This window comes from Stegostoma tigrinum, chromosome 1 (genome assembly GCF_030684315.1).
Source record: "Stegostoma tigrinum isolate sSteTig4 chromosome 1, sSteTig4.hap1, whole genome shotgun sequence".
Lineage (NCBI taxonomy): Eukaryota > Metazoa > Chordata > Chondrichthyes > Orectolobiformes > Stegostomatidae > Stegostoma > Stegostoma tigrinum.
The window spans coordinates 56,951,510-56,965,476 of NC_081354.1; the positions used below are offsets into that span (position 1 = coordinate 56,951,510).

The 13,967-nt window shown below is 41.4% G+C and overlaps 1 protein-coding gene across 4 annotated transcripts in view; it reads right to left on the reverse strand.

Moving 5' to 3' along the window:
* The window catches only part of tmem192 (transmembrane protein 192), a 38,266-nt gene extending 24,648 nt beyond the window's left edge, over positions 1–13,618 (reverse strand). For 3 of the 4 annotated variants that reach the window (XM_048559641.1, XM_048551156.1, XM_059645729.1), the window contains exon 1: positions 13,453–13,618. In XM_048559641.1, the coding sequence (XP_048415598.1) occupies positions 13,453–13,482 (30 nt within the window). In that variant the 5' untranslated portion in view covers positions 13,483–13,618. The remainder of the gene's footprint in view (positions 1–13,452) is intronic. The other variant, XM_048523834.2, reaches the window with a different exon arrangement.
* Positions 13,619–13,967: the final 349 nt, after the last annotated feature.

Here is a 13,967-nt window from a genome sequence, read left to right on the forward strand (position 1 = left end):
AGCTCGACATGGGAAATTCTCATTGAGCTACACTACCTCTGATGTATAACTGATCGTAAAGTACAGATTTCAAGCATTCAAGGTTGTCGTGAGATTTACAATCACAGCTATAGTTTTGATCAAGTCAGGTACGTTTGTTGGAAAATTACATTAAATATTATAGATCGGTTTTGTTTAAGTTTGAAAATGTAATAGAAATTCTGAGTAGAAAAAATATTACAATATTTCTGATTAATCAGAAAATGCAAAAAATTAATGAGGAAAGTGTATGTCAGAAGTACAATTATTATATGGTTTTACTACCAGACCAGGCAGGTGCTGCTAGTCTGCAACATACAAGTTATTATACACACAATTCACAGAAGCAATAAAGTTCCAATTCTTAAAAGTCAGATTTTAAAAAATATTCTGGATTAATTTCTAAAGTAGTCATCATTGTGTGGAAATTTGTAGTTCCCAATTTAGCTTAGTTTGAGGCAGACCCCGACTAAAAAAAGTGCGCATTGGAAAGGAAGAGAGTAAAACAGATAATACAGAAAAAACCGGACATAAAAGAAAGAAAACTGACTCACCCAGTTTCTCAGGAATCAAAAACAAACTGAACTTTGGAAGTCAAAATAAAAACTTTCAAAAAATTGACTTGTTTAAAAAGGCATAGAAAAAGACATTTGCCTGTACTAGTATAAACAAGCTTAAAGACAACAGTCCAAATCCAGGATCTAAAAAGAGACTGAGCTGTTCGGTGGACATACAGCATCAAGACAGGCAGATTCAACAATTATGAGCCAATAAGATAAAGACTGGGACGGCAGATTTTAGATTAGTTGCGTGCTGCTGTCAGCTGGGAATCAAATTAACCTCTAGAATGAAAAGGAGCTGAAGTTCCTCCTGAGGAAGACAGAGCTTTAAAAAAAAAAGGACATTATGATGGAGTGCAATTGCCGAAGTCTAATGGATTCCTGAACCAAATTTGAAAGATCTACTTCAGTTATATTTAAATGCACTACTTATATTTCAACAGCAATTTGTCTGTTCATTCATGTTTAGCTCATCTGACTGCATGTTAAGCATATAGGATAAAGAGAACAAAAACAAAGTTGCTGGAAAAGCTCAGCAGGTCTGGCAGCATCTGCAGAGGAGAAAACAGAATTAATGTTTCGGGGCCAGTGACCCATCCGCAGAGTTCTGAGGACTGGTCACTGGCCCCGAAATGTTAATTCTGTTTTCTCCTCTGCAGGTGCTACCAGACCTGCTGAGCTTTTTCAGCAACTTTGTTTTTGTTCCTGATTTACAGCATCCACAGTTCTTTTGGTTTTTATTTAGGATAAAAAGAGTACTGTGTTTGGTTTTTATTAAAAAAAACATTCAAGTGTCATTGCATTAAACTATGGAAATTTGTATAGTTTCATTCTGTCAGTAAATAACCATAATTTCACATTGTATTTTTAAAAAATTGATCTGAGACATAACAGCATGTAGATCAGTCATAAATAGATCAATTTAAAAATCCAGTTAAAGATAGTTGATGGTTACCAACAATCAAATTTGGGAACAGTTTGTTGGGGAGTGATGAACATTTTGCAGCATAGATCAATCCTAAGGCTCAGTGTTACACAACTAACATTTGGTAGTTTGAGCACTGCAAAATGTGCAGAAATCAAAGTGAGAAAGGTACTGCTGGCATGAACAGGAGTGACTAATGAACACCAGAATGGTGCTTTGCCTGCTGTATATTTACAGCAATGTCTATTTACATTGCAGTTTCAGCATCTACAGCATTTTACTTTTGTAGTAGTGATTTATTCACGGTCATCAAGGAGCTCTGCTCTTCTTCCTGATGCCATTTCAATTGGTCTCTACTTTGTTCATCTTCATTCCTTTCTGGAATATCAGACTCAACAATTTCAGATCTTAGGAACCACATCTAAATTTATTAGCAGCAGCTGCTAGTATTATATAAAAATAGGACAAAGCCATTAGGCCCTTCAAGCCTGCTCTACATTCATTATGATGGCTGGTCATCCAAATCAACCTATTCTTGAACATTTCCTCCTCCACTCACCCACACCCCACTCCAACTCCTCCTCCCCCACTACCAGGTCCTTTGATCCCTACAGCCTCAAATACAAGAATCAAGTTCTTCTTGAAAGTCATGCAATGTTTTGGCCTTACAGCTTTCTGTGGTAGCAATTTCACAGACTGGCCACTCTCTGGGTGCTTCTGTATCTGTAAACTCTTCCTTACTGTCCTGTAAGGATACTAGCACCTTGGCAACTTATAATCTACCTACCTTAATTAGGTTGTACAGTTGTGTTATTATATGCCTGTGTGCTTCTCTTCACTTTACCTGACAAAGGAGCAGTGCTCCAAAAGCTGGAGATTTCAAAAAACCTGTTGGCCTATAACCTGGTGTTGTGTGACTTCAGACCTTGTCCATCCCAGTCCAACATGGTCACCTCAACATCCTTAGACAGCGACACCTAATTTTGGATTCCCCTTCTATCAGGAACATTGTTCCTGTATCTACACTGTCTGGTCTTTTTGACATTTTATTGATTTGAGATGCTCCTTTCATTCTTCTGAAATCCAGCAAATTCTGGACTGCTTCAACCTCTGATCTGCCATCCAAGGGATCGATCTGGTAAACTTTTGCTGCACTCTCTTCCTTTCTCAATTAAGACGACTAGAGCTGCACACAATATTCCAGGCAAGGTCTCAAAAGAAATCATGTATAATTGCAACAGGTCATCCCTGGTCCTGTACTTGAAACCTGTCATTATGAAGGCCAACATACTATTTGCTTTCTTTACTGCCTGTTGCACATGCATGCTCACCTTCCGCTATTGGTGTATGAGGACACCCAGGTCTTATTGCACATTTCAGTCTTTCAATTTATAGCCATCTATATAATAAGCTTCCCATTTTTGATATAAAAGTGAATAATCGTACATTTAACCACATTATACAGCATCTGCCATGCATTTGCCCACTCACTTAGCTTGTCAAAATAAAAAAATTCACGCTGAAGCATCACTGCATCCTCCTCATCGCTCACCTTCCCACTCAGCTTTGCATTATCTGCAATTTGGGAGATATTATGTTTAGTTTCTTCATCTAAAATCATTAACACACAGCAAATAGCTGGGGTCCAAACAACGATCCTTACGTTACCCCACTAGTCACTGCCTGTCATTTGAATGTTTGCTATTGTCATCCCTTTAAATAAAATTCCTCAATCCATCAGTCCATATCTCATACTATTACAGTCCTGAATCTGAATAGACAAAAACCATAATCTCAGAATCAACTACCTTACTCTCCAGCTTGATGATGAATTATCATATCCTTACTTGTCCTCAAGGGCCTCCACACAACTAAACTGCCAATTATTCCTTTAATTACTCTGGCTCCAGTTGGTCCCTCCATTTATTGGTGGAGCAAATAATCTTGTATACACTCCAGGAATTCCTCCACTAGTGTTGTTTGATTTGATTTGCCCAATCTATAATATTGCATTAGATTGGGCAAATATTCCAACATTGCATGTGAATCTAATTTCCTGTTTAATGCCATTTCCAAAATCACCCCTACAGAGTTTGGGAGTCTACATACAACCAATATATTTTGCCCCTTAGCGTTACTCAGCTCTCAGATTCCACATGGTCAGAGCTAATACTCTTCCTCAGTATTGCATTTAATGTTTCCTTTAACCAGAAGTACAACTCCACCACCTTTTCCTTTTAGTCAAGAAAGGATGACTCAAGACATCTATAGAGTCCCACAGATGTTTGGTTCCCATCCCTGGACACTTGGTTTCTGTAATCCTAATAATATCAAATCCACTTTTGCTTATTTGTATAATTCATCCACTTAGTTGCCAATGCTGGGCAGATTAAGGCACAATGCCTTAGGTCTTTTCTTTTAAAAGTGTTCTGTTTCCATTATTTTTACTGTAGTCTTGTTTGATGCTAGCCTTTGATTTCTCTAACCACCACTTTTCTTACTTCTCTTTCTGTCTTTTGTTCTTATCCTGGATTCCTCTCCCTCATATCCTTGCATAGGTTATAAAACCTAAAGGAACTGCAGATGCTATAAATCAGGAACAAAAAACAGAAGTTGCTGGAAAATCTCAGCAGGTCTGGCAGCATACGTGTAGAAGAAAAATAAAAGTTAATGTTTCGGGTCTGGTGACCTGAGCTCAGAGGAAGGGTCACCAGACCCAAAACATTCACTGATTTTTCTCCAGATGTTGCCAGATCTGCTGAGATTGTCCAGCAACTTCTGTTTTTGTTTCTTGCATAGGTTCTCAACCCCCTGCCATTTTGGTTTAAAGCCTCCAAGACCACTCTAGCAAATACTCCCTCCAGGGGATCAGTCCCTATCTTGCCTAGACATAACTCACACTGTTTGTTCTGGTCCTACCTTCTCCAGAACTGGTCCCAGTGCCCCAAGCACCTGAAACCCTCCCTCTCACACCATCTCTTCAGCCACATATTCATTTGACAATTCCTGCTATTTCTTCATTGGTTCTGCTATTTAAACTGGAGATAACAAGGTGTAGAGCTGGATGAACATGGCAGGCCAAGCAGCAGGAAAGCTGATGTTTCAGGTCTGGACCCTTCAGGATGTGCTTGGCCTGCTGTGCTCATCCAGCTCTACACCTTGTTATCTCAGATTCTCCAGTATCAACAGTTCCCACTATTTTGAATACATTTTAAAACTTGCTTTCCAACTTGTTGTATTTGGCTTTTAAGTCCTCATTCTTCCCCCCAACCCCCTCACCTCTCCTGACCCAAAAGCCCTTTACTTTAAATACCAACATTCACTCCCCCTCCAGAATGTTCTGCAGCTGCTCGAAGACATCATACCATCCTGGAGTCTTGTGGGGTTGCAGAAACACCTATGTATTATACTTACAATTGACATTCTCACTCCTCCTTGTACAAAAAATCAACTATTGTGGGAAAAAGTTAACTTTTTCCCCCTTTTCCTCACAGGCTAGTGCCTTCAACAGTATCCAAAGTTTTACAGGGGAATATTGCAGGAGACTCCTGCACTGCCTGCCTAGTCCTCTTGCTGTGCTTGATGATCACCCATTCCCTTCCTGCTTGGGGAGTCAGCACCTCTGTAGACATGTGAGCCACGATTGAACATCTTCCAGGCTGTGTCTGAGTGCCCAGCTACTGCTCCAGCTCTAAAATCTGGGCTTCCAGGAGCAGCAGCTGGAGACGCTTCCTGCACACATGGTGGCTCCATGTACTGGAAATGTTCTCAGCTCCTACACAGAGCAGGAAGAGCATACTATAGCTTGAGCTCTCGTGCCATGACTTATCCATTTAAATTAAGGCTTTTGGAGGATGCTTACTATCAAATAATATCAATTACTTTCCAGGTCCTTGTTCCCTGGACCTTGCTTCTACAGAAGGTAGTCCTGAAAACCATAAAATTAAAAAGCAAAAAGTACCTCTTGTCCACTGCACTCTAAACTTGGTCAATTCTACATGTTTTTTTGTTGATACGGTAAGTATAATTAGATTTCTTTATTTCCTCCACCACCACCACCCTACCCACCCCACCGACACCCACCCCCCCACCCCCAAATCCCCAGCCACTGACCCTGTACTTAGTTTTAAAAAACAGATATTACAGACCTGTAATGATAACTGTTTTGCCTCTATAGAGGCTAATTGAGTTGCTGGGTATATCCAACTGATTCTCAATTAAAAAAAAATTTATCATCTCTCAAGTCTTCCTCTATTCATGCCCAGCTATCATTGAGATGAAAACACTCACTTGAGAAGTCACAAAGCCCCTGGGGTCGATTTAAAGTCATTCTCCAAGTCTTCAACAGAAAAAAGCCAAAACCGACACTCCATGGCAGTACAAAGGGATTTCTGTGCATTGGGGTGCCATCCTTTGGAAGGCAAGTTAAAAGAAGGTACCATCTGTTTGGTGGAAAAAAACAAGCCCATGGTGCTATTTTTTTTAAGAGCAGGAATTATCCCCAGCACTCTGGCCAATACTTTTAATCACTCAATCATCACACCAAAAGCCTAATTACCTCATTAAAATATTACTTTTTTTGTAAGAGATTGTTGTGTGCAAGTTAGCTGTGTTTCCTATGTTATGACAATGGCTACACTTCGAGAAAGTACCTGAGATATTTAGTGGTCATGAAAAGTGCTTTATTAAAACACTGCATAAATGCATGCCATTTTAAAAAACTTGCTCTGTTTATTTACAAATACAATGGAATGGTTTAAATAGTACAAGATTGTTTTCTAATTAAAATATTGACTTTTTAAAAAGAAAACCCTAATTCAAGATTAATGTCCAACAGATGAACTTTTGTCTTTTCCAGCAGTGAAGCGGATTTAAAAATTTCATCACCTTAGTGAAATACACGTTCTCATGCATTTACACACACTGTACAATTGCAAACAAAGAATAGTTATTTTCAGGACAATTGGCATCATAATAATTGGCCTACAGTTAGTTTTCTTTACCCACCCCCACCCCCCTTCAGAGTCAGTGGCTCAGAGGTGTACAGCACAGAAACAGACCCTTCATTCAAACTTGTCCACGTTGACCAGATATCCTAATCAATCTAGTCCCATTTGCCAGCACCTGGCCCATATCTCCCTAAAGCCTCTAAACCATCGAGGTGCCTTTTAAATGTTGTAATTGTACCAGCCTCCACCACTTCTGGCAGCTCATTCTATTCACACACACCACCCTCTGCATGAAGTAGTTGCCTCTGAGGTTCCTTTTAAAAGATCTCTCCACACCACCCACCGCCCCCCCCCCCCACTCCGACCCCGCCAACGCCGAACTTGCGTCCTCTTGTTTTTGACTCCCCAACCCCCAGGGAAAAGACATGTCTATTTACCCTACCCATGTCCCCCTCCAAACCACTATAAAAAAAAGTCATCCCTCAGCCTCCAAAGCTTCAGGAGGCAAAACAGCCCCAGCCTATTCATCCTCTCCCTAAAATCTCAAACCCTCCAACCCCAGCAATATCCTTCTAAAATCTTCTCTGAACTCTTTCAAGTTTCACAACATCTTTCCTATAGCAGGGTGACCGGAATTCCATGCAGTATTCCAGATGTGGCCTAACCAATGTCCTGTACAGCCACAACATGACCTCCCAACTCCTATACTCAGTGCACTGACCAATAATGGCAAGCATACCAAATTCCTTCACTATGCTATCTACCTGCGACTCCACTTGCAAGGAACTACAAACTTGTACTCCAAGGTCTCCTTTCTTCTGCAATACTGTCCAGGACCTTAGCATTAATGTGTCCTGCCCTAATTCACCTTTCCAAAATGCAGCACCTCACATTTATCTAAAGTAAACTCCACCTGCCAATCCTCAGCCCATTGGACCATCTGATCACGATCCTGTTGTACTCGGAGGTAATTTTTTCACGGCAGTAAAATTGGGAGTTTAGTGGGTAACCTGCAAATTTACTAAACATACCTCATACATTCACATCCAAATCATTCGTACAAATGACAAAAGGCAGTGGACTCAGCACCAATCCTTGTGGCACACTGATAGTCACAGGCCTCCAGCTGGTGACAGTGAATACAGAAAGATTGTATCCGAGAGATGATCTACTTTGCAATTTTACATAAAAACATAGCAGATAGCAGGCAGCCATTTAGCTTGGAGTCTGCTCCACTGTTGGTCACAATCATGGCTGATCATCCAACTCAATAGCCTAATCCTGCTTTCTTGCCAAAATTTTTGATCCCATTCATCCCACATGCTTTATCTTGTCACCTCATGAATACATTCAATGTTTTGGCATCAACCTCTTCCTGTGGTAATGAATTCCACAGGCTCACCACTCTTTGGGTGAGGAAATGTCTCCTCACCTCCATCCTAAATCATCTATCCTGAGTGAAACAATTACATTGGAGTAATGCTGTAGTTCAGGGCAAAAGTAATAGTAACTTATGGTAAATCATTACTCTTCAAAAATATTTCAACAGTTGCAATATACTCTGATGTTGGGAAAAGCACTATGTTAATGCAAGTTTCTTCGCTAATAAAAAAGGACAGCAAACAACACATTGCTAACCACAAAAGAACATTAACACAAAGTGAACAGATAAGCCCCATATCTAAGGGAAGAAATGCTGGCCGTGGAGGCATTCCAGAGGATGTTTACATCAGTGATCCCAAGAATGAAGGACTTTTCATAGGAGGACTGAGTCTGCACTCGATAGAGTTTGGAAAGATAAAGTGGGATCACACAAACTTACAGAAGATGGAGAGGCCTGATAGAGGGGAACTGGAAAAGATGTCTCCCCAGCTGGAGGAGAGACTAGGACTTGAGGGAACAGCCTCAGAGTGAAGCAGTGACCCTCCAGAACTAAGACAAGGAGGACTCCCCTCCCCCCCGCCCCCACCCCAACTAGAGGGTGGCATATCTGCAGAACTGATTTCCTGAGAAGGCTGTGGAAGGCAAGTCATTGAACATATTTAAGACAGACAGCTAGGTTCGTAAGGAATCAAAAGGTTAGAGAGAGAAGGCAGGAGAACTGGGCTGCGAAACAGGAACAATCAAATGGTGGAGTAGGCCGGATGGGCTGAATGACCTAACTTCACTCCTGCATGTTATGGTCTTATGACAGACTGACAGAACTGTGGAAAAGAATGACAAGAAAAAGGATACCACAAAGCAAACTAATTGTAAAAAAGATTTCAATTAAGTGACAAGAAGTGGTGCAACATTAAAGTGCAAAGTATTCTGTCAATGCAATCAAGTAGGTCCTTGCCTTTCTGCTACGATCCACGGAAGCTCAAAGGATAGTAACTTTTTGATTAGGCACTTTTAAAGTTTTCCAGGCTCAACAGGAGGTGAACAATTTTGGACTATAACCTCTGTTCCCAATGATTTCCATATTCTTCGGAATTCTTACTTTTCTGACAGCTGTTCTGCCAGTCACACCTTCTCTAGGCAGATCACTAATTTCTTGTTCCATTCCTTTTATGCTTGCACCAACAACCCTTTTGTTACTTAATCTCTCCAGCCTTTGACAGTTTGCTCCTTTCCACCTCCAGTCTCCCCACCCATCTTTCAACTGTTCAAAAGCTTGTTATGTTTCTCATTTTTCCCAGTCCAGATGAAAGGCTTATTTTTAGACATTAACACTATCTCCCTGCAGAAGTTCCCTGACCAGTACCTCCAACATTTTATGCTTTTAATTCAAATTCATCCTGTGTTGGAAGACAACACTGCTCGTGTGTCCCAAACCAGCAGTTTTTGTTCCACTCATTACAGTATTTGTTCCATTTGTCATCTTGTACAGTTTACATTCTGGAACCAGTTTGGGTGGGCTGGGGGAAAGAGAAAGAGAATGCAAACTGTCTACTGGCTGGAGCCAAACTTGGCTGTGGTTGGTTAAAGTCAGTAACGTTAGCTTAGGATATCTCTGCAGGAGTTTCTCAGGGTAGTGTCCTATGCCAAACCATTTGCAGCTGCTTCAGTGGCCGTCTCTCCACAAGGTGTGAACTGGGAACGATCAATGATTGGTGCAGAAGCTTGCACATTCATGACTCCTCAGAAACTGAAGCAATCCAAGTTCAAATGCAACAAGATTCAGTAGTATTCAGGCTTGCCGAATGCCTCGCTATCAACACCCTGCAGTGGCATTTCAAACAGAAACTCAGTGGACTTACTGTGTAAATACAGTGGCCAACGGTGAGGGTCAGATACTAGGAATGCTGTGGTGGGACTCTGGGCTCCCAAAGCTAGTCTAACAACTATAAAGCACAAGTCGGGAGTGTGAAGGAATACTCTTCACTTGCTTGGGTAGATGCAGCTCCAAGACGACAAAGAATATTGGCACCATTCACGACTAAGCAGCCCACTTGACTGGCACCATATTCACGAGCATCCACTCCCTCCACAACTGACTCAGTATCAATTGTGCATACTAACTACAGATGCACTTCAGAAATTCACCAAAAATCCTGAAATATCATCGTTCAAACCCACAACCACTTCAATCTAGAAAGTAGAAAGCAGCAGATACATGGGAACACTGCCAACTACAAGTTCCCCTCCACGCTACTCACCATCCGGACTTTGAAATTTCACTGACCTTTTACCGTCACTGGGTCAAAATTGTGAAATTCCTTTCCTCGTGGGTCAACCTACAGCAGGAGGACTACAGCAGTTCACCACCAACATCTCAAGTGCAACTTGGGATTCGCAATAAATGCTTGCCAGTCAGCAGATCCCATATCCCACACGTGAAATAAAAACCTTGCATCACAATAACTCTTCAGCCATTATGAATCTTTTCACCATCTGTTGATACCACTATTTTAGCAATATCTCGATTATCCCCCAACTTAAAATTTCACATGTCCTTCTATGTTTTGTGTTTACCTTCACACTTTCTTTAATCAAAAAGATCCTATAGTTAAGGCAAAACTTCTTTGTTCGCTCCACTATTGCCAAGATACATGTCGAACATTTCTAACATTCTCTGTTACTCATTAATAAGCTAAGTTATATGTACCTTTTAAAATAATGTCCCCAGGAATTGAGCTTTAACAAAGAGATTGAGCACCATGTTATATTTTGCCTAATAATTTGGCCTTGACTCTACTTTGACAATGTAGTATTTTTTGCCCCCAACTCTACAGTATCAATATTGAGACAAATCAATTCAAAGCCACTCAAAATAAAGTCAGTATTTTAAAAGATTGCTAGAAGAAGTTGACAGAAAAATAAATTTTTAGAAGCACTAAAAGGGAAGAGCAAAATTCATGTAAAACGGAATTGCTGCATATCAGTTTAGTGAATCTCTAGCTCAAACTATTTATGTTTTTTCAGTGGTTCCTCCATTTTCCTTTGATTGCAAGTCTTGCCTCCAAAACAAAAATACACTACTACTTTTGTCAGAGACTGCTACCTTCCAGTTTAATTGTAAATGGGCACACAATAATATAGAGACCACCTAACTTCTTTCACTGCAAATGACAAGAGAAAAGCAAAAGAAAAGTGCAGGTGAGAAGTTGCCAGCAATAAAGCAAGGCCTCACTTAGACCTCCTCTTCTAGCTGGAGATGGAGTCCATGGCCATTGCTCTTTCTTTGAAAAGGGATTGACAGCAGCCTAACCAAAAAGAAAGTCTGCTTTTTAGCACAGGGGTGGGAAATCAGATCTAGGAAACAACAATTTGTCAACGACATATTTCAGACACGTTATGCAGCTGCTGGCAAGTGTAAATTCTAATTTTACATAAGTCATACTGAGCATTCAGCAGCTCTTTTAGCAAATCTGTGATCAACTAGCAATCTCCTCTCCAATTTCCTTGAACATGTTTCCACCCAAATCTGTATACATCTTTCCAACAATTCAGCTCAGGGCAGTGAATGTTGTCTACATGGATCTGAGTAAGGCTTTTGATAAGGTCCTCATGGCAGGCTCACCCAGAAACCTAAGATGCATGGGAGCCATGGTGACCTGGTCACTTAGATTCAGAACTGGCTTGCCCATACAGGGCTGAGTGCAATGGTGGAAGTGTGTTTTTCTAGACTGGAGGTCCAGAAAAATTGGTGCTTGACAGGGATCCATACTGCGACCTCTGCCATTTTGTGATACACATAGGATCACTATAGATAGGTGGGTACATAAGTTTGCAGACAACACAGATTGGTGGAGTTGTGCTTAGCATACAAGTCCATAGCTCCCTGAAAGTGGCCACACAAGTGGATTTTGTGGTAAAGAAGGCATGTGGCATTCTTGCCTTTATTGGTCAAAGCATTCAGTGCAAGAATCAGGATGCCACGTTGCAGCTTTAAAATACTTTGGTTAGGCCACATTCAGAGTGTTGCATTCAATTCTGGCCACATTACAGGAAAGATGTCAAGACTTCAGAGAAGGTGCAGAAGACGTTTAGCAGGATGCTGCCTGGATTAGATGATATGAGCTATATGGAGAGGCAAGAAAGGTTGATTTCTCTAGAGTGGCAGAGGCTGAGGGGCCAAAGGCAGGCAGAAGGGAATTAGCTTAATTTGGCATCAAGTTCAGCACAACATCGTGGGTTACAAGACCCATTCCTGGGCTGTACTATTCTATGTTCTAACTCTGTTTGATACCCTCCAAATCAAGTTTCTGTCTAGCCACAATAGCAAAACGTTCCCCAGTCACAAATCACATCAAGGGCAACTAGGGATGAGCAATAAAAGCTAGCCAGCCAGCAACTCCCAAATTCCACTTCTTGTCCACTACCATTGCCTAATCCACACCAATGTGTGAGATAACAAGGTGTTGAGCTGGATGAACACAGCAGGCCAAAGAACATCAGAGGAGCAGGAAGGGTGATGTTTCAGGCCTGGACCCTTCTTTACCAATATCTGCTCACTTACTACTACTACCACCAATATTAAAATTTAAAATAGTGATAAATTTCAAATTGCACCACAAATCTCAATCTGACTTTTGCAATTCCAGTCAGCTGTTTATTGTCAATTTCAATTTAGCCACCATTTGTAGCTATGAGACCAGCTGCTAAGTTCTAGGTTCTGAAATTCCTTTCTCCAACCCTCTTGGGCTATCTCCTCAGTGTACCCATTTGTACAAGCTGTTGCTTAAATATATCAAATTTTGTCTGAGTTCTAGCCAAAGAGATACACTATGGCTAATAAAACAGAAAAGGGACAATTAATGAGCCCCCAACAGAGAAGTGACCAACTGGATCAGCCCAATTTGATACTCAGGAAATTGTGGATGTTTTCGGTTTCACAAGGTGCATCGACACACAAACAAGTGATAAATCGTATTTAAAACCAGAGGAAATGATTTTATTTGAAAGAAACACCAGGCCAAGACACCAGTTTAACACGAGACACACTTCCTGAAGTTGCCAAATATGGTGCAGTAACAAAAATAAAGAGCTGCAGATGCGGGAAATTGAAACAAAAAAATCTGCAGAATCTGCCGAAAAAACACAGCAGGTCTGGCATCATCTGTGGGGAAAGTTAAAACTCCGGTGGTCCTTCTTCAGAAATCAGATTTGCTGAGTTAATCCAGCAATGTCTATTTCGATGTAAAAAGGGGCATCAGATGCAGTGATAGCCCTGGGTTTTGTGTATAAGAGGAACTGAGTTCTGAGGAAGGGTCACCAGACCCGAAACGTTGACCCTGTTTGCTTCTCTTTCACAGATGCTGCCAGAGCAGCTGAGCTTCTCCAGCAACTTCTGCTTTTGTCCCTGATTTACAGCAGCCACAGTTCATTCTGTGTTTTTAATTCCAAGTTTTCTTCACGTGCATTGAAAAGAGTTGGGCAGTGCGGAAAAATTAGCAACAACTTGGTTAAATCCTACTACACGTCCAGGATGGGGGAGGGGCGTGGGTGACTGACAGCCAACCAGCTCCGACATCATCGTGAGCTAAAACGCAACTTTTGCCCGCTGCTGACTCACCTCCTGCCGCTGCCTCGGCTCCGGGTTCATCCTGAGTGGTAGGCGTGAGAAAAATACAGAAACACCAAAGAACGAGGTGGAGTTAGCTGATCCCCAGGAATGACAGGCTCCACACCGCCGCCGCTCGGCGTCTGGCGAATCTGGTGCTGACCTCGTCCGCCACACAACCCCGTCCTGACCGCCTCAGGCACCGCTCCTAGGTTCCGCATTTAAATTGTTCCCGAGCCTCGAGCTGCCCAAGTGCTGGCGCACGTGGGAGCAGAGACTATCCCGAAAGAGAGAAAGAAAAAAAATCAGAGAAACTGAGCAGCATGTTGGAAAGAGAAAAACCGAAGAGAACTGAGCAATATGTTAGAGACAAAAACACAAGAGTTCTGGAGAAACAGCAATATATTAGAGAGAGACAAAAATACAGTCCTGGTGAAACTGAGCAATGTATTAGACAAAAACAAGAGAATCCTGGAGAAACTGAGCAATATATTAGAGAGAGACAAAAACACAGTCCTGGGGAAACT